We start from the raw sequence: 23715 nt of genomic DNA, 5'->3' as shown, positions 1-23715 counted from the left end.
TCAGTATGTTCCTGTTACTGTATCTGTAACCAAGAGTTCATAATGGTCTTCTTAACACATAAAAGTAGCAAATGTATAATTTTTATTATATTTGATTTTTTTTTAAATGTTTTTTTTTGTAAATGGGTCTTCAATTAACATATCCTTAAATGTATAGATCTCATCCCAAAACTCTGAAACAACTGAACGTTTCTATATATTGTGCAATAATCCAGCATTTACAAAAGCTACATTTGCAACATTTAGTCCAAAGAAGTAGGTCCCTTTCTGATCCCTTTTCTGTATAGACTAAGTTCCTTATATCTATAACTAGCTGTTACCCGCGACTTCGTCTGCGGTGATTGTAGAAGTGGGTATATACAGGTTCGGGTAAGGGTTTCGTACTATGTATAAGGGATGGGATATGAAATGTAAGTTTGTATCTTGTTTTTGCTGAATTCTGAGAATACGTGAGACTTTTGTGTTGCAGTTACTTTGTATTTGAGCTGCTATATATACGGTGTTGTGAGAAACTTTACATAGTGACTTTGGGACAGAAGTATTTGAAGTTAACCCTTTCCCGTCGATGGCATTTTTTGATTTTCGTTTTTCGTTTTTGACTCCCCTCCTTCTAAACCCCATAACTTTTTTATTTCTCCGCTCCCAGAGCCATATGAGGTCTTAATTTTTCCTGGGACAAATTTTTCTTCATGATGCCACCATTATTTATTCTATATAATGTACTGGGAAGCAGGAAAAAAATTCTGAATGGGGTGGATTTGACGAAAAAATGCATTTCTGCGACTTTCTTACGGGCTTTGGTTTTACAGCGTTCACTGTGCAACCAAAATGACATGTCCCCTGTATTCTGTGTTTCGTTACGATGCTGGGGATACCAAATTTATAGGATTTTATTTACATTTTGACCCCTTAAAAAAATCCAAAACTGTGTTAAAAATTTTTTTTTTGAAAAGTCGTTATATTCCGACAGCCGTAACTTTTTTATACATCTGTGTACGGGGATGTATAGGGCGTCTTTTTTTGCGGGGTCGGGTGTACTTTCTAGTTCTACCATTTTCGGGAAATGTTATTGCTTTGATCACTTTTTATTCAAATTTTTATCAGAATCAAAACAGTGAAAAAACGGCGGTTTGGCACTTTTGACCATTTTTCCCGCTACGGCGTTTACCGAACAGGAAAAATATTTGTATAGCTTTGTAGAGCGGGCGATTTCAGACGTGGGGATACCTAACATGTATGTGTTTCACAGTTTTTAACTACTTTTATATGTGTTCTAGGGAAAGGGGGGGATTTAAACTTTTAATCCTTTTTATTTGTTTTTATATTTTTTTTTAACTTTTTTTTTTGCATTTATTAGACCTCCTAGGGGTATTGACATGGGTGGGTGGTGTCGCAGATTGTCAGAGCGGTGGGGGTCGGCAAACATGGCTGCTCCGGAGCGTTAAAGAGAACCTCCTGGAGTATCGTTAAGGTGAGGAGCAAAGTGGTAAAGTATATGTATATGTGATTGTGTGGGGTTAGGGGCGAGGCTGTAGAGGGCAATATGAATTTTGTGGCTTGCTATGGTCCAAAGTGTGTGAGATTGCAGAGATGGTGGTGTGAGTTTGGGTTTTGTGGGGGTCCTGGCACAAACGTATGTGCGCTATTGTGATGAAAAGTAGCCTATTGCGCAATCGGGTGTATTAACTATGTTTGTGTAAACTTTCAGCCAAATCGGTCGAGCGGGTTTTGCGTGATTGACTAACAAACATCCAAACATCCAAACCCACAAACATTCAAACTCACAAACTTTCACATTTATAATATTAATAGGATGATAAATGTTGTGCTTTTGATTTATGATTTTTGGGCATGTATTTCTACTACTAACACACACCTACAAGTGTCCTCCCTGTTTTTAGCACTTCTGTAGCATTAAACAATGCACTTTCATCCATTAACTTTCCAAGTGTCTGGGATAGTCAAACACTCATTGGACGGTTTGTGGATGTTCTTGTGTTTGGAATAATTCACCGAAGAACCAACCAACTACAATTCATTTCAGACGAGTGATGGCAGTCTAAAATATAGAGTCCTGAGAAGTGGATACAATTGTATCAGCTCTAGGCAATACTTGGCAAGCATAACTGCCTGGATGTCCGAGTGATACATTGTAGCAAAGTGGCATAGAAATGTGTAGAGCTGCTGATGTATATATAGTCCTATGAAAAAGTTTGGGCACCCCTATTAATCTTAATCATTTTTAGTTCTAAATATTTTGGTATTTGCAACAGCCATTTCAGTTTGATATATCTAATAACTGATGGACACAGTAATATTTCAGGATTGAAATGAGGTTTATTGTACTAACAGAAAATGTGCAATATGCATTAAACCAAAATTTGACCGGTGCAAAAGTATGGGCACCTCAACAGAAAAGTGACATTAATATTTAGTAGATCCTCCTTTTGCAAAGATAACAGCCTCTAGTCGCTTCCTGTAGCTTTTAATCAGTTCCTGGATCCTGGATAAAGGTATTTTGGACAAACAATTCAAGTTCAGTTAAGTTAGATGGTCGCCGAGCATGGACAGCCCGCTTCAAATCATCCCACAGATGTTCAATGATATTCAGGTCTGGGGACTGGGATGGCCATTCCAGAACATTGTAATTGTTCCTCTGCATGAATGCCTGAGGATTTGGAGCGGTGTTTTGGATCATTGTCTTGCTGAAAATCCATCCCCGGCGTAACTTCAACTTCGTCACTGATTCTTGAACATTATTCTCAAGAATCTGCTGATACTGAGTGGAATCCATGCGACTCTCAACTTTAACAAGATTCCCGATGCCGGCATTGGCCACACAGCCCCAAAGCATGATGGAACCTCCACCAAATTTTACAGTGGGTAGCATGTGTTTTTCTTGGAATGCTGTTTCTTTTTGTACGCCATGCATAACGCCTTTTTTTTTATAACCAAACAACTCAATTTTTGTTTCCAAAATGAAGCTGCCTTGTCCAAATGTGCTTTTTCATACCTCAGGCAACTCTATTTGTGGCGTACGTGCAGAAACGGCTTCTTTCTCATCACTCTCCCATACAGCTTCTATTTGTGCAAAGTGTGCTGTATAGTTGAACGATGCACAGTGACACCATCTGCAGCAAGATGATGCTGCAGCTCTTTGGAGGTGGTCTGTGGATTGTCCTTGACTGTTCTCACCATTCTTCTTCTCTGCCTTTCTGATATTTTTCTTGGCCTGCCACTTCTGGGCTTAACAAGAACTGTCCCTGTGGTCTTCCATTTCCTTACTATGTTCCTCACAGTGGAAACTGACAGGTTAAATCTCTGAGACAACGTTTTGTATCCTTCCCCTGAACAACTATGTTGAACAATTTTTGTTTTCAGATCATTTGAGAGCGGGCTGTCCATGTTCGGCGACCATCAAACTTAACTGAACTTGAATTGTTTTGTAGAAAGAAATGGTCCAAAATACCTTCATCCAGGATCCAGGAACTGATTAAAAGCTACAGGAAGCGACTAGAGGCTGTTATCTTTGCAAAAGGAGGATGTACTAAATATTAATGTCACTTTTCTGTTGAGGTGCCCATATTTTTGCACCGGTCAAATTTTGGTTTAATGCATATTGCGCATTTTCTGTTAGTACAATAAACCTCATTTCAATCCTGAAATATTACTGTGTCCATCAGTTATTAGATATATCAAACTGAAATGGCTGTTGCAAACACCAAAATATTTAGAACTAAAAATGATTAAGATTAATAGGGGTGCCCAAACTTTTTCATAGGACTGTAGCTTACATGGCATTGCCTAGACTAGATACAGTGGTATCCACTTCTCAGCTGAGAGGAGAACCGGATATCTATGGGATTTTTATCTTTGAGTGTGGCCCTAAAGTTGATTTGTATACAAATACATGGAAATGAGAGCACTATATATAACATAGTTCATTTCTGATCACTGGCAAGCAAAATATAAAAACCATAAAACAATATGTACTTACTTACCATGATGTTAGTCTCTTTGTTTACTGTATTTCTGCATACGTTACAAAAGTATTAGGCAAAGGCCCAATGGGACGATCCGCAGAAAGAAAGCACTGTGGGAAAAGCTGCGGTGGTAACGTCTCACGGTTCTTCCTGCAGCGCTTTAAACAGAAAGTTTGTGGAGTTTTTCTCCGTGGACTTTCTGTTACAGTTATATCTATGGGGAATCCACCAGCATTTTCTTAGATATAATTGACATGCTGATATTTCCAAAACCGCGCAGATGTTATGTTGCCCTCTGCACTCTTTCTTACGGACTCATCCACAGGATAAGTCATTTGTATCGGATCAGTGACGCTCTAACACCCAGACCCCACTGATCAGTTGATTTATGTGCCACTGGGCATAGGAAGTCATACAGAAGGGTGAAGCTGGCAGCCACTCAGCTCCTATTTAAAGGGGCTCTATCAGCAAAATTATGCTGTATAAGCCCCACATATTCCTGAATAGCCTTTATAAAGGCTATTCAGGCACCGCTAATCTTATTTTAAACCCCACCCCCGTTTTAAAATAATACCCTAAAAACGAGTATGCAAATTATACTTATCGTGCACGATGGGCGGTTGTGCACTGTCCGACGTCATCTTGCTGTCACACCTTCCTCTTCTTTCTTCTTCCAGCGGCGCCCTCTTGTCCTGGCTCTTTCCCGCCTTGATCTTCTGTTCTTCCGGCGGGTTTAGTTCAAATTCCGTGCGTGCGCAGTAGCGCTCTGGAGGGAGCGCTACTGCGCAAGCTCTGGAGACATTTTTGTAGTAGTTCTAAGTTTCCCTTAGAATTATGTGAGCGTACTGCACATGCGCAGTTGCTCGTAAACCTCTTCATTCCTGAAGAACAGAAGATGAAGGCATGGAAGTGCAAGGACAGGAGGACATCGCTGGAAGAAGAAAGAAGAGGAAGGCATGAAAGCAAGATGACGTTGGACAGTGCACGACCGCCCATCATGCATGATAAGTTTCACTTGCATATTTGTTTTAAGAGTATTATTTTAAAACGGGGGTGGGGTTTAAAATAACATTAGCAGTGCCTGAATAGCCTTTTTAAAGGCTATTCAGGCGTATGTGGGGCTCATATGGCATAATTTTGCTGATAGAGCCCCTTTAAATGATAGGTGCAGAGCTGCAGCCCCAGCCATGGTATACCAGTGGTAATGGGAATGCAGTTGTTTCCAGCTCTGTCTGTCTGTAAGTTCAGGGGTCAGATGACTGTTGTAGCAATGGTAAATAAAAAACCTTCCAGCGCCAAAAAATATTTAAATAAAACTTGACTTTTACTTCATGCAATTAAAATTGTAAATACAATGGATCCATATGAAATACAAATAAGAGTAGCTTACGCGTTTCGGGGCTACGAAACATGCCCCTTACTCATGGCTATGAGTAAGGGGCATGTTTCGTAGCCCCGAAACGCGTAAGCTACTCTTATTTGTATTTCATATGGATCCATTGTATTTACAATTTTAATTGCATGAAGTAAAAGTCAAGTTTTATTTAAATATTTTTTGGCGCTGGAAGGTTTTTTATTTACCATTGCTACATATCTCATCCTCTTCAGTCGGGGATTTATCCGGAGCAGCCAACTCAAGTGTTTTTTCCATTCCTTTTCTATATATTTGTTTGGGGTTTGCGCGGCTTTTGAAAATATATTTATCAGATGACTGTTGTGGTGGTCCTGCGGGACAAGTATAGCATGCACTAGCATTGAATGTTTTTATTTTCTGTGGAGTAGGTAAGTTGCTGATACACCGATATACATTTGCATGTGTCTGGACTGTGTTTTTATTCATTCAATTCCAATATGCATATCAACCATAAGCCCTGAATACAGCTAGTGTTTCAGTATCAATTGCTTTTGGTTTTCAGGCTGTCCCATTGATTTAAGTGATTATGATCCTATAAAGTGAATATGATATTGTTAGTATGTGAAATCACCTTATGAATGAGAGGAAGGTTTGGCTTCTGGGTCCTCTCGTACGTAGTCCATGCACAGCAGTGCTCCTGTCCATGTGACTGCGCAGGGATCTGTAGCCAGCCTCTTTTACTTGGACCTTGGCATTGCCAGTGATGGACGATGACATTGGACAGGTTTGCTGAAAGTTGCTGAAATATCTATGGGTCCAGGGGTACACAACCAAAAGCCTAATGGGAAGACTACACGTTATTCTTTCATACAAAATCAGTAATGTAAAAATATAAATAAATTTTATATGTTTTTGAATAGTTTTTTGAGGACATTAAAGTTAATTATTGTATATGGTAAAAAAAAAGTGTACAACTTGCTTATTTTGTGTCTGAATTTTTATATTGACCTTCCTTAGTCTACCCATGTACATTTCTGTTGTGTCATCCACCTTAATAACCACAATAATCTGATAACTTTCAGAAAGTGGGCTATACATTGACTATGGTATTAGGGATACAATGAGTCATCAATAATATACCATATATATTATTATATACCATGTTATAGTCTATTTTTCACCCCTCAGACCTCTGTGTTGCAGCAAACAATGATATGGAGATAGTAAAACTTTATTGTCCCATATTGTAGCTCCATGTGGGTCAGCATGCTGAAGTTTTCACCCCATATTTTATTGTAAAGGTCTTCCCTGTTCATTCAATCAAACATCCAGGAAGGCCACACATCAGTGCAGATTTTGATGCAGTTTTTTGAGCCGAAGTCAGATAGACTATGGATGTGAGATGGGCATGCTGAACAACATGACATCATGCCGCTTGGTGTGCTGATGTCATCACTGAGGCCAAATCACTATCCTTATCAGTGACCACAGCACATGACGTCTCCAGGAGGGCACCAAGTGCCTCAAGGAGGCTCAAAAGAGGTGAGGGAAAGAGAGTATAATTTTTTTTTTTGGCTCCCTTGGACCTCCACCTATTATTCTAAGGGGTCTAATATCCTGCAATTTTAGTTTGTCCGAGACAAATCCACAATGGTTTGGTTTCATTAAAATCCAGAAAATTTGGTATAACTGGTCAATTGTGCCAAAGTCAATTGTGCCATCTTTAGTCCTTACCTTTATATTGTTTTTGTGCTATTTTCAACAAGGTTGCATGGCTTAGTAGGAAAGGGGAGTGAATTAGAGAAATTGGCAGTGTGTCTAAAATAAATTACAGATCTTACATCTGTGCTCAGATCTTTCGGTAATTTCATATACTTCAAAAGAAACAGTTGCAGACAAGCATTATCATGTCATTCATGAAGAAGAATTTGTTGAAAATTGGTAATAAAGGGGGAAAGTGGGGAATAAGATTTTGGCACACTCCTCTAGAAATAACCTGGAAACAAAAAGATCATATATATATATATATATATATATATATATATATATATATATGATCCAATATAATCAGTCATCCTTCCTTTGATATCTAAAACAAAACTCTTTGGATAATTGTCCATTATTTCAAAAACAAACAGATTCAGGTGATTTTCATGTGTTTAGCCATCCTAACGCTTGGTTCACATTTGTGTTGGTATTCCGTCAGGGGGAGTCCGCATGGGGACCCCCAAACAGAATACCAAATCCAATTGCAAGCGCTGTGCAGTAAAAGCACACGGACCCCACAGACTATAATGGGGTCCATGTGCTTGCCACGTGCTGCCCGCACAACTCATGCGGATAGGAAAGTAGATTTTGAACTATTTTCCTGTCCGCATGATCTCTGTGGAGATCTGGCGGCAAGCATACAGACCCCATTATAGTCTAGGGCGCCATGTGCTTTGACTGGCACACCGCTTGCAGTTGCGTTCGGTATTCCGTTCAGAGGGGTCCTCATGCGAACTTCCCCAGACGGAATACCAACGCAGATGTGAACATCATATCATATTGTGTATACATCAGAACCACTTAGTCACGTGTGTATACATTTTTACTGACCAAACATATGTCAATAGAATTTCATTTTGCATTTGGCCACAATAGATTACATTATTATGTAATCTATTATAATTGATGCATTATTAAAGGGACACCCAGACCCCACATCAATTAGCTAATCCGGCTTCTCCCAGGAGATAAGAGATGGACGGAATTGGATGAAGCTCTGCTACTATTGAAGTGATAGGTAGATAGCCCATCCATCTCTATACCATCACACTAGAGGAAGCAGGATCAGCTGATCATTACATTGTCTGGATAGCAGACACCCACCAATCAGATACCCATAGCCCATCTTGGGGGGGGGGGGGGGTTATATATGTTTATATATATATATATATATATATATATATATATATATATATATATATATATGTTTTTATCCAGCACAGAACTGAGTTGGGGAAATGTTCTTGCAATTTCAGAAAATTACACTTCTAGGCCTGCTAATGTCCAAAATAAATTGACGGACAATTAAAAGTTATTGCCTACACAAAGCAGAAATGTGGTAGAGAATATACAAGGTGTCCAGAAAGTAAGTACACAAAATGAAAGGGTGGACTTTAGCCGGTATATGAAGCATTTTTTATTAATGAACATATGACCATATGAGTGCTGTCCGCCATTTTATACACCTCAGGATTGCAAGGAATTAACCCCACTCATCCCAAATACCTGTATTGGCTGAATGGAGTAGAGGCACAGCTATCTCTCCCTACTCCAGAAGCCAAACCTTTTACCAGGGTTTTGGTAAAACCCTTGAGCAAGGAACACAGCTTTTCTTGCTACAAACTTTACCAGCCAATTTTAGAACAAATATGAGAGTTATCAATATACTGTATGTATACTCTTTCTAACACTTTCCCCTTGTCCTGTCACAATATATATATATGTGTGTGTATGTATCTGTGTGTATTTATAAAGCACTTATTTTCCAATGTGCAGATCAACCTTAGGCCCTAAATACAGGGGCTGTTAAGTTTTAAACTTCCTTTTGTTTTTCATGTTCTCTACAGGGGTTTTCCCATTTCCTTGCATGATAATGAACTTATTATGACATTATGACTTTGGTGGGATAAGCCATCAATTTCGGATCTTTTAGGTGTTCTATTTACAGTGGTGTTCCTGGTCACTTGGCTATGTAGGCCTGATTCACTTGAATGGCCTGGGCCCCATGTGGAGAAGAACAGTTCCAGCACAGAGACCCCAGTCACAAAAGTCAGATCCCCACTGTCATAAAGTGATGGCATATTCTAGCAATATGCCATCACTTTACACAATGGAAAACTGCCTTTACATCGGAACCATCTTGTCATTTTTCTGGTTATGAGTTGGGCATACAATTTCACTGCCCAAGATACAATACTGATCCTGTGACAACCGAGCACCTGAGTGATCTACACATAACCAGGACAGATTGAACAAACAAAATAAGGAGGAAAAAAAGTCACATTTTTACAACTTATTTTTATTTTCCTTATTGCAAGTTGTTTTTCAAACATTTTCACAAGAAATGTCTTGGTGATTTAGAAATAGCCGTGGCTCAGAGCAGCAACCAAGACATTGACGAACTTCTCCCAGGCAGCATGGACCTGAGGGGTGAATGAGTTTCCCATCTTGGAGGCCAAGACGATGACCAGAACTTCTCCAAGACGCTGTGGAAAAAAAGTTTAGAATTAGTTTAGTAATTTAACCTATGTGCCATTGCTATGCATTTTTGCATGTACAAATAGGCATCCATTTCATTTCTATGAGACAATCACATACATATAGGACCGTAAGCAACAATAACAGCTTTTCACAAGCACTGAAAGAGAAAGCTGGTTAAAGGTTTTAAGTAGACGTGCAGAGGCACACAGGGGACAGGTAAATGCCCTGGTAGGCCCTTGACCCAGAGGGGCTAGTCTGCCGACCCTTACTCCGCGACCTCAGCAAGAATGGTTCAAAGCATAGCACACTCAGTAAACTACATACAGGTAACATAGAGGATGTCATACATCTGCCCATACAAGAACTGGGTAAAATATTTCACAAACTACCAAGTTTATTATATTTAGATGATTTGGGTGGCTGTATAGTGGTCCTTCATCATGAGTTGTACTTGTGGGCCCTGGACAAACCACGTAGACACTGGTGGCAGCTATGTGAACTTCTATCAAAACAAGCAGTTAGACTAGGGCTACATGGCGAGTTCTGCAACTACCATCGTACAACCAAAGACCTCTTTCCTAATGTAAGTGAATGGATTTGCACTGCAACCTCAAGGGTGCTGCTACTTCTAGTCACAAACAGACTAAGCATTGTGCTTTTTATATTTGTGGTGACTAAAAGTTGTAGTCAGAATAGAGTGGCAGAGTGACACAATAATGTATGGGCACATGGTCGGAGTCGTGACCAAAGTCGCCATGTAACCCTATAGCCCTATACTTATGCTACAATTTTACATTAGTACTTTCAAAACATTCACCTCCCTGTAGTATTAAAGACAAGTATTTGCATGGAAAAACTTAAAATGAATGTCTTCTTATATTGTTGTTCTTTACCTTGAAGTTCTCGGGGTCCACATTGAGTGTCTGGGCATGGGACTTGCTGAGGTCAGCCAGGTGATGTTTCACACCATCCAGGTGCTGGATGGCACCACCAACAGCAGAGAGCACCTTCCTGCCATGGGCCCTGACCTTGGCATTGCCAGAGATGGCGGTGACAGTGGACAGGTTGCCAAAGTTGCTGAAATATCTCTGGGTCCAGGGGTACACAAGCATAAGCCTAAAAAGAAAAGCATAACTCATTCTCATATGTTTCCATAATGTAAAAAACTAACAGATTGAATATTGCTTTATATGAATTTACATTTGAAAGCCGTAAAGAATTATTGAATATTGTCAACAGTGTAGAAATGTTTTGTTATTTAGTATCTGCTTGCCTACTATAATATGAATGGAAATATTCATATTCATTCTACTGATAACTGCTGTGTGTCACAATTGTTCCCAGTATCCTGGCTAATATATTTGATACATTGTAAACAAATTATCAGGATAAGGTCAATAGTGATGATGTATTTAGCAGTGCAGGATATATATACATATATTCATGTCCTTACCTTGTCAGGGCATCATGACCATCCTGCTCAACATTAACCTTGGACCAGGTGGAGGTAATGGCAGCTTTCTCCTCAGCAGTCCAGTGCACCATTGTTGTTGTTGGGTTGAAGTTTGTTACAGATGAAGGTCTTGTGTTGTGCTGTACATCTTGTCCACTGAGTGTCCTTTTTATAGTGACCTTCCTACAGTCCACCCATGTACACTTCTGCTGTGTCATCCTCCTACTAACCACAACAATCTGATAACATTCAGAAAATGGTCAATACATTAACTATTGTTCTTAGTCATACCATGAGTCATCAATAATATCCCAAGTTATATTAATATTTTATCATCTTTTTATATTTATGTCGTATCAATCATGCATTGTACCAGGTTAAGCATAATAAGTCTTCATCCCATATTTTATTATGGAGGTCTTCTTCCCTAGAATCATTCACTAACCTTTCTATGTCTAATTGTAAAAATATATTTATATTGGCATCCTATATTACCGTATTTTTCGGACTATAAGACGCACTTTTTTTCCCCAAAATTTTGGGGGAAAAGAAGGGTGCGTCTTATAGGCCGAATGTGGCGCCTGGCACCCGCTCTAATAGAGAGGCGGAAGCCGGCAAGTGATAGACGCCATTACAGGTGCCGGGGCCTGAGACATCGCTGCCCTGCCCTGCATGAAGCCAGCAGCGGGAGGAGTGATGCTATTCCGCTCCTCCGTCCCCCCGCCGCTGGCTTCATGCAGGGCAGGGCAGCGATGTCTCAGGCCCCGGCGTCTATCCCTCCCTGGCATCCGCCTCTCTAGTACAGCGGATGCCGGGTCAGTATCAGCGGCCCCTTCTCCCCCGGGGCCGGTCCCCACCGGCCCCGTACCTGTAAAGTTGCAGGCCGGCTCCTGCGTGGCGATATCGCAGGAGCCGACCTGTTCGGGTGACAGCCGGGAGCCTAATGAGGCTCCCAGGCCTGTCACTGCTGTATTAGTATTGCGGCTGGTCTCTATGACCAGCCGTAATACTAATAGACAGAATGTCCCATAGACGGCAATACAGTTGTATTGCCGTCTATGGGACTTGCGATCAAGTGACCGCAGGTTCAAGCCCCGGGAGGGGAATAAAATAGTAAAAAAAAAAAAAAAAAGCTTTAAAAATATATAATAAAAATATGAAATAAATAAAAGTTCTAAATCACCTCCTGTCCCTAGAATATATATATAAAAGTAGAAAATCATATATCATAAACCACCGTTTTTTTTTTTCAATAAAAGGTGATCTAAGCAATAGATATTCCCCAAAATGGTATAACTAAAAAGTACTTCTGGACCCGCAAAAAAAACCACTCTATGCATCCCCGTACAGCTGCAGGGTCACCTGTCAATGTGGCCTTGCAGCTGTTGCAAAACTACAACTCCCATATATTAAATATTTTACTAGTTTTTGCTTCAAAATTTTTTTCCCCTATTTTCCTCCTCTAAAACCTAGGTGCGTCTTATAGTCCGAAAAATACGGTATATACAGTAAACTGGTGTGATTTGCACAGATACACTTGAATAACAATGGAAAGAGGTTGTTTAAAGTTAGAAGTATCTAAAGATGTACTAAATTTCTCATCCAGAGTGTACTGTGATAAATTTGGCGCATCTAGTCCAGTTTCTAAGCTATTTACTTATAAGATAGTAATAGTAAATTTGCCTCAGAGTTGTTTTTTTTTTTTGTTAAACCAGACCATAACTATAAGAAATACAGATGTATACTGAGGCATAGTTGTTTCTGTGTTTCAGTTACTGTATATGCTGACAAGGGTCTAGAGTCTAAACCCTGTTTTCAGGCCTTTACTACCCTCAGGTATATAATTTTATTATTTTCACTCCTTTGACTCCCTTACACCTGTAACTTATGGGATGACCAAGCTAGTCAGATCTCACAAAAACCTATTTATAAAACCGTTCATTTTTTTGTAGCATTTTCCAATTGCATATGACTTCTGATGCATAGACAAGATATAAGTTACTTCTAATAACCCCTTACAATAAGTGAATGTTGAAAAATTTGTGTGTGATTAAAATGACTAAAATTTGATATTGAATTATGGATAGTTTGTGCAACCTGTGTCTAGCACAGTGCCTCATCTGCTAATATGTCATCACTGACCACATACAGGTGTAGGAACTGTATTTATTTCTAATGTTTTCACATACCCCACGATGAGTGTGGAAAGAAGACCAGCTTAAAAAAAAAAAAAAAAAAGTTTACTCACAATTAGAGATTGGTGAAGTGGTCGGTAATGAATCAAGTTCATTGTGGATTTTCCAAAAATTTGAGGTTTGACCGATCCTGAAATTTTTGGGGGTGTGCACTAGTCAACACCACCAAAGTTGATTATTCTTTGGGGTTTCTATAGAGTATATTCAGAGGCCAGGGAGGTTGTGTAGACATGAAGAAAAAAAAACCCCTAATTGTAAGTTTACACTGAGATTTTTGGTCAGGATTTTGAGGCCGTATCCGCTTCAAAATCCTGACCAAAAAGATGGCTCCCATTGAAATGAATGGGAGCCGCTCAGGAGTTTTTTCCCGGGAGCCTTTTCTACCAGCTCCCGGAAAAAAGAAGCGAGGTGTTCATTCTTCAGGCTGAGTCGCCTCGAAATTCAGCCTGAAGACACTCCCTCCTTCAGACTAGGCCCATTCATTGGGCCTAATCCGGAGCGGAGTGCATGGCTGGATGCTGGTGCAGTGCATTGTCTTTCACTCGCAGCTACCCGGTTTTTGGTCCGGAACTTGAGGCGACCAAAAAACCCTGTCTGAACTTACCCTTACCCTCCCTGGAATCTGCTGCAGCATCCTCTGACATTCTGGTGTAACTACTGGCCGCCTGACATGTCCTCCTGCCCCAAGGTCTCCACTGAGGCCTGTGATTAGGCATCAGCAGTCACATGGAGACCATCAATGCCATCACACTTTAATGATCCAGCATACGTATATACAGTGTATCACCAAAGTATAATGACTTCGACACCCCTATATGACGTGGGGGCCATAAGACATGATGGACAGCCAGAAGAAAACCTGAACACCGATAAATGCTTGGTTTGGGGGTTTTTTTTGCTCATCCTCTCTGGCTTCCTATTATTATACTCTGGGGCGTGTAGAGACCCCAAGTATGACCAACTTTACCTGCAATTCCAATTCAATTCAACTTTTTTTTATTAGTAAACAAAGTCATTGTCTCACATTCACGAATGAATTTGTGCCTGGTCAGAGGTTTGAGAGGTTGACTTTAATAAAGTTATTCCTAGGAATACCACAGGCAATGGCATAACTGGGAGGAGGGGGAACTATGCGCTAAATCTATATGGGATCTTTCTTTATGTTATGAATACTGCATGAGCTTTGCATCCATGATGAAACAGTGACTTCAGAAATACATTAGGTATGCTTTTACACTTGCAGAGGACCTGGCTAGCTCATAAATAATGGGATCATATATATATATCAGTATGCTAGGTCATATGGATTTTACAGATCCCAGTAGTAATTTACCCCATGATTAGTGATCCAGACATGAGTCATTATAGCTGAGCTTCAGTATTTTTGCTGCCATAGGCTGTTTTTGTGTTGTTTTCACTACAGTCCTGAGAGTCAGCGATATTAGTCTTACTAAATAGGCTGACAGCTATCTTAACCTTAACCACCAGTGTGAGTCTCTATGGAGGGGACTTTGTGTGGCTGTAACTGAGACTAATCAATGGCGATGTTAATGTAAAAATCGGTAGTAACCTGGCTATTGTACACTAATGCAAGGCCCATTGATGTAATAGATACATTGTAGGAAATAATAATTACTGTAAATGAATGGGGCTATAGATCAGCAATCTTTCATTGAGGAAGTGTCAATACACTATTAAATATATACCCCCCAATTTATTTTTCTGAGTTTTGTAATATTTATATAGGCATCTTTTCATAGGTATTCATAAAGATTATGTTTATAGCATCCTGTTATAAGGTAAAGGGATTCTCCTATTTCCTGTTTTTTTTGGTACATTTTCATTAACCAAACCTGTGGTTTTCCAGCCCCCCCAGCATTTTCCATACTGATGACTTGTCCAGAGAATAGCTCAACGGTAGAGATGAGCGAATCATTACATAACAAACCAGGTTCAACCAGAATATTCAACATTGTTCGGTTTTTAACAACTTGGGATTGTTCTCATACAAACTAAAAGGGTTGCTGCGACATTCATTGCGCTGAAGAGACATCAGAGTATAACAATTTCACTTCTGGAACTATCTGAACAAGTTCAGACCGAAGCAAACCTGGAGGATCACTTTGTCCGAATATGGGACTAAACAAATCCTTAGAAGTTCACCACCATCTTTACTTATCATTATCCCATCAGTAGAGGTCCAATACCTGGAACCAAAATGATCAACTGATCCAGCTGCCTACAAGTGCTAGAAGCTAAATAGTTAGAAGAAGACACAACTCTGCTCCTATTCAAGAAATAGATGCAGAGCTGCCTTTGGGTTATGTTCATCTCTATAGCTTTGCAGACCAAGAGAGCTGATTGTTGCTGAATTTTTTACCCCAACCAATCAGATACTGATGGCCTATCTTTAAGGGGGTTGACTTGTCTAGCCTCTTATAAGTTTACCATGCTCTCCATGGTGTTCCTGGTCACCTGACTGTGCAGAGAAATGCAAAAAGCTACATTTACTTGAAGAGGGGGGCTTGAAAACACCCTTTAAATATATATATATATATATATATATATATATAATCCTTTAATAGTCTCACAGTGGGGAAATGTGTGTGTGTGTGTGTGTGTATATATATATATATATATATATATATATATATATATATATATATATATGGCAAAATTCAGACAGTAGCTTGCACCTGTCCACAGTGGGAGGTGCTGTTTGAAGTGACTTGTATGTATATAGCAAGAGGAGTGTGTTCCCCTCAATTGGACTTTCACTTCCATTCAATTGCACAGGTCTCTTTATTTGGAAAAAAGGATGTCTTTCAGTTCCCCATCTCCCCAAGGCTATTTAAGTAGATTATGCTTTGGATCCTGTTTTCCCTGTATTCACACTGTTGACCTGTTCTGGGTCCAGGAGAGGAATGTTAATTGCCCTGTGTTCACACTGTAGACTCCATATTTGGGTCCAAGACAGGTATTATTGTAGGGTCCTACCTTAATGTGTTTGCCTTGTCGGGACAAGTGGGCTTCCTACTGTTTGATCACATATGTACAACAAAGAACCTCAAATTTATATATTTAGTCTGTAGACCTTATTATTGTTATTATTATTATTACTATTATTATTGTTTATTTATATAGCACCATTAAATCCATGGTGCTTTACATTTGGGGGTTTACATACAATACACAAAATATACAGGTAGATATAATACTAACAATGACCGACTGGCACGGTGGGGTAGAGGGCCCTGCCCACAAGGGCTTACAATCTATGAGGGAAGGGGGGTAGAGACAGAAGGAGAGGGGAGACTGTACAGATGGTGGTGCGGTGATAGTGTTATTGGAGGTTGTAGGCCTTCCTGAATAGGTGAGTCTTCAGGGCCTTCTTGAAGCCTGTGATTGTGGGGGTCAGTCTTATGTGTCGTGGTAAGGAGTTCCAGAGTATGGGGGATGCACGGGAGAAATCTTGGAGATGGTTGTGTGAGGAGCGGATGAGAGCGGAGTAAGAGGTCATTGGAGGAGCTGAGGTTACGTATGGGCAGGTAGCGGGAGATTAGGTCAGAGATATATGGAGGGGACAGTTTGTGGATCGCTTTGAATGTTAACGTTAATAGCTTGAACTCAATTCGCTGGGCTATAGGTAGCCAGTGGAGGGACTGGCAGTGGGGAGCAGCCGATGAAGATCGGGGGTGAGGTGGATTAAGCAGGTAGAGCAGTTTAAGGTGGACTGGAGGGGGGCGAGGGTGTTTGCTGGGAGTCCATGGAGGAGGGTGTTGCAGTAGTCTAAGCAGGAGATTATGAGGGCATGGACAAGCATCTTGGTAGTTTCAGGGGTGAGGAAGGAGCGGATTCGATAGATGTTTTTGAGCTGGAGGCGGCAGAAGGTGTTGAGGGTTTGAACCTGTGACTTGAAGGATAGGTCAGAGTCCAGGGTAACCCCAAGACATCGGGCCTGTGGGACAGGGGAAAGTGGGGTTCCGTTAACTTTGATAGATCTGTCAGGTGGAGGGGCCATACAGGGTGGGGTGAAAATGATGAACTCCATTTTTTCCATGTTCAGTTTGAGAAAGCGGGAGAAGAGGAAGGAGGCTACAGCTGCTAAACAATCTGGAACTCTGGCCAGCAGGGAGGTAATGTCTGGTCCAGAGATGTAGATTTGAGTGTCGTCGGCATAACAATGGTACTGGAAACCATGAGATTCTATGAGTTGGCCCAGGCCAAGGGTGTAGAAGGAGAACAGGAGGGGTCCTAGGACGGAGCCTTGGGGGACACCTACAATAATAGCAATAATGCAGTTTTTATCTCTGTTTTTTATATTCTTTGTGCTGTGTCAGAGTGCTGCAATACTTTTTTAGTAATATATATATATATATATATATATATATATACATATCTTTGTTATATACATTACTTTTATATATTTTTAGAAAAGCAACTTTGAAGTTAATGCAAATGAGGCAGTTGAGGCACTAGGGGCAGGCGTTCACCTTATTTCACCTCAGACCCTTGCCATGTCCAACTTGCACTACCCTGTTTGAAGAGAGTTGATCCTCCTGCTGATATGATATCACCCATTGTATAGGAGCACAATAAGAGCAGTTCTCCTAGGGCTGAAGGCCCGCCCCTGTGCATCAACTGTCTCATTTGTATATCACTTCAACTGTGACATATATAACAAAGGTATATTGTTTATCACTGTAATGTGTTCTATAATATGGTGGTAGCAGTTACATATGCTGGGGAGAGGTGGTAGACTGCCGTTAAGCCCTGTATATGGGGGTGTTACACTTTTTGTATTAATTCCTTTTGATTTTCTCATTTGTTTTAGTAATTATGATCTTATAGAGTAATTATGACATTGCTAGGATATGCCACCACTTTATGATCTCCTAAGTTGTCCATACATAGTGTTATTCAATACCACAATATCTGTCCTGTGACAACCGAGCATCTGCGTGATCTACACACGATCAAGACCGACTGAATAAACATAATAAGGAGGAAGACAATTCTAACTTTCACAAGTTATTTTTATTTTATTTTCTGCAAGTTTTTCAAACATCTTCACAAGAAATGTCTTGGTGATTTAGAAATAGCCGTGGGTCAGAGCAGCAACCAAGACATTGACGAACTTCTCCCAGGCAGCATGGACCTGAGGGGTGAATGAATTTCCCATCTTGGAGGCCAAGACGATGACCAGAACTTCTCCAAGACGCTGTGGAAAAAAAAGTTTAGAGTTAGTTTAGTAATTTAATGTATGTGTCATTGCTATACATTTTTCATGTAAAAATAGGCATCCATTTCATTTCTATGAGACAATCACATATGTATAGAACAGTAAGCAACAATAACATGGCTGTTGATAAAGTGCACTATTACACAGGGTGGATCTATGGACGCTTGATGTGTAACCCCAGACTTATGCTACAGTTTTCCAACAGTGATTTTATAGCATTCATCTCCTTGTAGTACACTAGACAAAGTATTTGCATAGAAATAAACTGACAATGAATATCTTGTTATACTAGGAAGTTCTCTCTACCTTGAAGTTCTCGGGGTCCACATTGAGTGTCTGGGCATGGGACTTGCTGAGGTCAGCCAGGTGATGTTTCACACCATCCAGGTGCTGGATGGCACCGCCAACAGCGGAGAGCACCTTCCTGCCGTGGGCCCTGACCTTGGCATTGCCAGAGATGGCGGTGACAGTGGACAGGTTGCCGAAGTTGCTGAAATATCTCTGGGTCCAGGGGTACACAAGCAGAAGCCTAAAGAAAAAGCGCAATTTATTATTACGTACAGTTTCAATAATGTAAAAAACTAACAGACTGAATATTACTTTACAGGTAGTTATATAGTTTTTTTGAGAAAACAGTAAAGAATTATTGAATATTGTGAAAAGTGTAGAAACGTTTTGCTACTTAGTATCTGCTTCTTCACTATATATGAATGGAAATAGTCATATTCAATCTTTTTATATCTCATACTTATCACTGTTGTGTGTTACAATTGTTCCCAGTATCCTGGCTGATATATTTGATACATTGTAACAAATTATCAGGATAAGGTCAGTAGTGATGATGTATTTAGCAATGTAGGATATATATACACATATATGCATGTCCTTACCTTGTCAGGGCATCATGGCCATCCTGGTCAACATTAACCTTGGCCCAGGTAGAGGTAATGGCAGCTTTCTCCTCAGCAGTCCAGTGCACCATTGTTGCTGTTGGGTTGAAGTTTGTTGCAGATGAATCTCTTGTGTTGTGCTGTACATCTTGTCCACTGAGTGTCCTTTTTATAGTGACCTTCCTACAGTCCACCCATGTACACTTCTGCTGTGTCATCCTCCTACTAACCACAACAATCTGATAACATTCAGAAAATGGTCAATACATTGACTATTGTATTTAGTGATCCATCAACCCAACAACAATATCCTATGTTTTATTAATAACTTCCCATCACTAAGGCCTTATCTGTTTTGTATTAATCTATGGAGATAATAAAATTCTATTGTCCCAAAAAGTCTAAAATTTCACTAACCTTTCTATGTGTAATTGTAAAAATTTTATATCTCTACTAGAGATGAGCGAACACTAAAATGTTCGAGGTTCGAAATTCGATTCGAACAGCCGCTCAATGTTCGTGTGTTCGAACGGGTTTCGAACCCCATTATAGTCTATGGGGAACAGATACTCGTTAAGGGGGAAACCCAAATCCGTGTCTGGAGGGTCACCAAGTCCACTATGACACCCCAGGAAATGATGCCAACACCTCTGGAATGACACTGGGACAGCAGGGGAAGCATGTCTGGGGGCATCTAACACACCAAAGACCCTCTATTACCCCAACATCACAGCCTAACAACTACACACTTTACACACTCAATACCACCTCTCTGACAGTAGGAAAACACCTTGAAACATGTGTATTTGGCACTTGCAGTGAGGAGAGCTTGTCACCAGCAGTGAATTTGGCCCTTGTAGTAAGTTGAGGTTGGCACCAACATTTGTTTTGAAAATCAGGGTGGATTGAGCCTCTAACCAGCAGAGTTTGGGCAAATTCATGGTGGAGGGAGCCTCTAAAAACCCCAGTTTGGACCAATTCATGGTGGAGGGAGACTCTAAAAACCCCAGTTTGGACCAATTCATGGTGGAGGGAGCCTCTAAAAACCCCAGTTTGGACCAATTCATGGTGGAGGGAGCCTCTAACCAGCCCAGTTTGGGCAAATTCATGGTGGAGGGAGCCTCTAACCAGCCCAGTTTGGACCAATTAATGGTGGAGGGAGCCTCTAACCAGCCCAGTTTGGACCAATTAATGGTGGAGGGAGCCTCTAACCACCCCAGTTTGGACCAATTCATGGTGGAGGGAGCCTCTAACCAGCCCAGTTTGGACCAATTCATGGTGGAGGGAGCCTCTAAAAAACCCAGTTTGGACCAATTCATGGTGGAGGGAGCCTCTAAACAGCCCAGTTTGGGCAAATTCATGGTGGAGGGAGCCTCTAACCACCCCAGTTTGGACCAATTCATGGTGGAGGGAGCCTCTAAACAGCCAAGTTTGGACCAATTCATGGTGAAGGGAGCCTCTAAAAACCCGTTTGGACCAATTCATGGTGGAGGGAGCCTCTAAACAGCCCAGTTTGGGCAAATTCATGGTGGAGGGAGCCTCTAACCAGCCCAGTTTGGACCAATTAATGGTGGAGGGAGCCTCTAAACAGCCAAGTTTTGGGAAATTCATGGTGGAGGGAGCCTCTAACCAGCCCAGTTTGGACCAATTAATGGTGGAGGGAGCCTCTAACCACCCCAGTTTGGACCAATTCATGGTGGAGGGAGCCTCTAAACAGCCAAGTTTGGACCAATTCATGGTGGAGGGAGCCTCTAAAAACCCCAGTTTGGACCAATTCATGGTGGAGGGAGCCTCTAACCAGCCCAGTTTGGGCAAATTCATGGTGGAGGGAGCCTCTAAACAGCCCAGTTTGGGCAAATTCATGGTGGAGGGAGCCTCTAACCAGCCCAGTTTGGACCAATTAATGGTGGAGGGAGCCTCTAAACAGCCAAGTTTTGGGAAATTCATGGTGGAGGGAGCCTCTAACCAGCCCAGTTTGGACCAATTCATGGTGGAGGGAGCCTCTAACCAGCCCAGTTTGGACCAATTCATGGTGGAGGGAGCCTCTAAACAGCCCAGTTTGGGCAAATTCATGGTGGAGGGAGCCTCTAACCAGCCCAGTTTGGACCAATTAATGGTGGAGGGAGCCTCTAAACAGCCAAGTTTTGGGAAATTCATGGTGGAGGGAGCCTCTAACCAGCCCAGTTTGGACCAATTCATGGTGGAGGGAGCCTCTAACCAGCCCAGTTTGGACCAATTCATGGTGGAGGGAGCCTCTAACCAGCCCAGTTTGGACCAATTCATGGTGGAGGGAGCCTCTAACCAGCCCAGTTTGGACCAATTCATGGTGGAGGGAGCCTCTAAAAAACCCAGTTTGGACCAATTCATGGTGGAGGGAGCCTCTAAACAGCCCAGTTTGGGCAAATTCATGGTGGAGGGAGCCTCTAACCACCCCAGTTTGGACCAATTCATGGTGGAGGGAGCCTCTAAAAAACCCAGTTTGGACCAATTCATGGTGAAGGGAGCCTCTAAAAACCCGTTTGGACCAATTCATGGTGGAGGGAGCCTCTAACCAGCCCAGTTTGGGCAAATTCATGGTGGAGGGAGCCTCTAAACAGCCCAGTTTGGGCAAATTCATGGTGGAGGGAGCCTCTAACCAGCCCAGTTTGGACCAATTAATGGTGGAGGGAGCCTCTAACCAGCCCAGTTTGGACCAATTAATGGTGGAGGGAGCCTCTAAACAGCCAAGTTTTGGGAAATTCATGGTGGAGGGAGCCTCTAACCAGCCCAGTTTGGACCAATTAATGGTGGAGGGAGCCTCTAACCACCCCAGTTTGGACCAATTCATGGTGGAGGGAGCCTCTAAACAGCCAAGTTTGGACCAATTCATGGTGGAGGGAGCCTCTAAAAACCCCAGTTTGGACCAATTCATGGTGGAGGGAGCCTCTAACCAGCCCAGTTTGGGCAAATTCATGGTGGAGGGAGCCTCTAAACAGCCCAGTTTGGGCAAATTCATGGTGGAGGGAGCCTCTAACCAGCCCAGTTTGGACCAATTAATGGTGGAGGGAGCCTCTAAACAGCCAAGTTTTGGGAAATTCATGGTGGAGGGAGCCTCTAACCAGCCCAGTTTGGACCAATTCATGGTGGAGGGAGCCTCTAACCAGCCCAGTTTGGACCAATTCATGGTGGAGGGAGCCTCTAAACAGCCCAGTTTGGGCAAATTCATGGTGGAGGGAGCCTCTAACCAGCCCAGTTTGGACCAATTCATGGTGGAGGGAGCCTCTAACCAGCCCAGTTTGGACCAATTCATGGTGGAGGGAGCCTCTAACCAGCCCAGTTTGGACCAATTCATGGTGGAGGGAGCCTCTAACCAGCCCAGTTTGGACCAATTCATGGTGGAGGGAGCCTCTAAAAAACCCAGTTTGGACCAATTCATGGTGGAGGGAGCCTCTAAACAGCCCAGTTTGGGCAAATTCATGGTGGAGGGAGCCTCTAACCACCCCAGTTTGGACCAATTCATGGTGGAGGGAGCCTCTAAACAGCCAAGTTTGGACCAATTCATGGTGAAGGGAGCCTCTAAAAACCCGTTTGGACCAATTCATGGTGGAGGGAGCCTCTAACCAGCCCAGTTTGGGCAAATTCATGGTGGAGGGAGCCTCTAAACAGCCCAGTTTGGGCAAATTCATGGTGGAGGGAGCCTCTAACCAGCCCAGTTTGGACCAATTAATGGTGGAGGGAGCCTCTAACCAGCCCAGTTTGGACCAATTAATGGTGGAGGGAGCCTCTAACCTGCCCAGTTTGGACCAATTAATGGTGGAGGGAGCCTCTAACCACCCCAGTTTGGACCAATTCATGGTGGAGGGAGCCTCTAACCAGCCCAGTTTGGACCAATTCATGGTGGAGGGAGCCTCTAACCAGCCCAGTTTGGACCAATTCATGGTGGAGGGAGCCTCTAAAAAACCCAGTTTGGACCAATTCATGGTGGAGGGAGCCTCTAAACAGCCCAGTTTGGGCAAATTCATGGTGGAAGGAGCCTCTAACCAGCAGAGTTGTGGGAAAGCAGGGTGGAGGGAGCCTCTAACCAGCAGAGTTGGTGGAAATCAGGGTGGAGGGAGCCTCTAACCAGCAGAGTTGGGGGAAATCATGTTGGAGGGAGCCTAGTATTAGCAGAATTGTGCAACGCTTATGGTGGATGAGTATGAGGATGCGGAGGAATTGGAGAGGTTGAGTACAGACATGGAGTTTCATGTTGGGGTGCTTTACACAGGTGGGCACAAAAATGAAGGCTCTATCCAGTGGTGGTTCATTTTTATCAAAGTGAGCCGGTCGGCACTCTCAGCTGACAGACGGGTGCGCTTGTCAGTGATGATG

The 23715-nt window shown here is 41.9% G+C and overlaps 1 protein-coding gene across 1 annotated transcript; it reads right to left on the bottom strand.

The window, feature by feature from the left end:
• Window positions 1–9403: 9403 nt before the first annotated feature.
• Window positions 9404–19481, bottom strand: LOC142217252 (uncharacterized). The gene is made up of 7 exons (XM_075285447.1): window positions 19366–19481; window positions 18782–19004; window positions 18337–18454; window positions 13844–13935; window positions 11039–11277; window positions 10479–10701; window positions 9404–9590 (listed from the first exon to the last, which is right to left on the bottom strand). The coding sequence occupies exons 1-7, from the start codon at window positions 19455–19457 to the stop codon at window positions 9462–9464; spliced, it is 1116 nt and encodes a 371-aa protein (XP_075141548.1). The 5' UTR covers window positions 19458–19481; the 3' UTR covers window positions 9404–9461.
• Window positions 19482–23715: the final 4234 nt, after the last annotated feature.

This window comes from Leptodactylus fuscus, chromosome 8, assembly GCF_031893055.1.
Source record: "Leptodactylus fuscus isolate aLepFus1 chromosome 8, aLepFus1.hap2, whole genome shotgun sequence".
In the NCBI taxonomy this organism is placed as follows: domain Eukaryota; kingdom Metazoa; phylum Chordata; class Amphibia; order Anura; family Leptodactylidae; genus Leptodactylus; species Leptodactylus fuscus.
The sequence above is the reverse complement of the archived record's forward strand: the minus strand, read 5'-3'. Positions and strand labels throughout refer to the sequence as shown.

Bases quoted from the DNA above. Each gene is read 5' to 3' on its own strand.
- LOC142217252 (XM_075285447.1), bottom strand. From the start codon at position 19,457: ATGGTGCACTGGACTGCTGAGGAGAAAGCTGCCATTACCTCTACCTGG. The intron at 18,455-18,781 runs GTAGAGAGAACT...TTTTTTCCACAG, and splicing joins TGGACCCCGAGAACTTCAAG to CGTCTTGGAGAAGTTCTGGT. The intron at 9,591-10,478 runs GTAAAGAACAAC...TTTTTTCCACAG, and splicing joins TGGACCCCGAGAACTTCAAG to CGTCTTGGAGAAGTTCTGGT.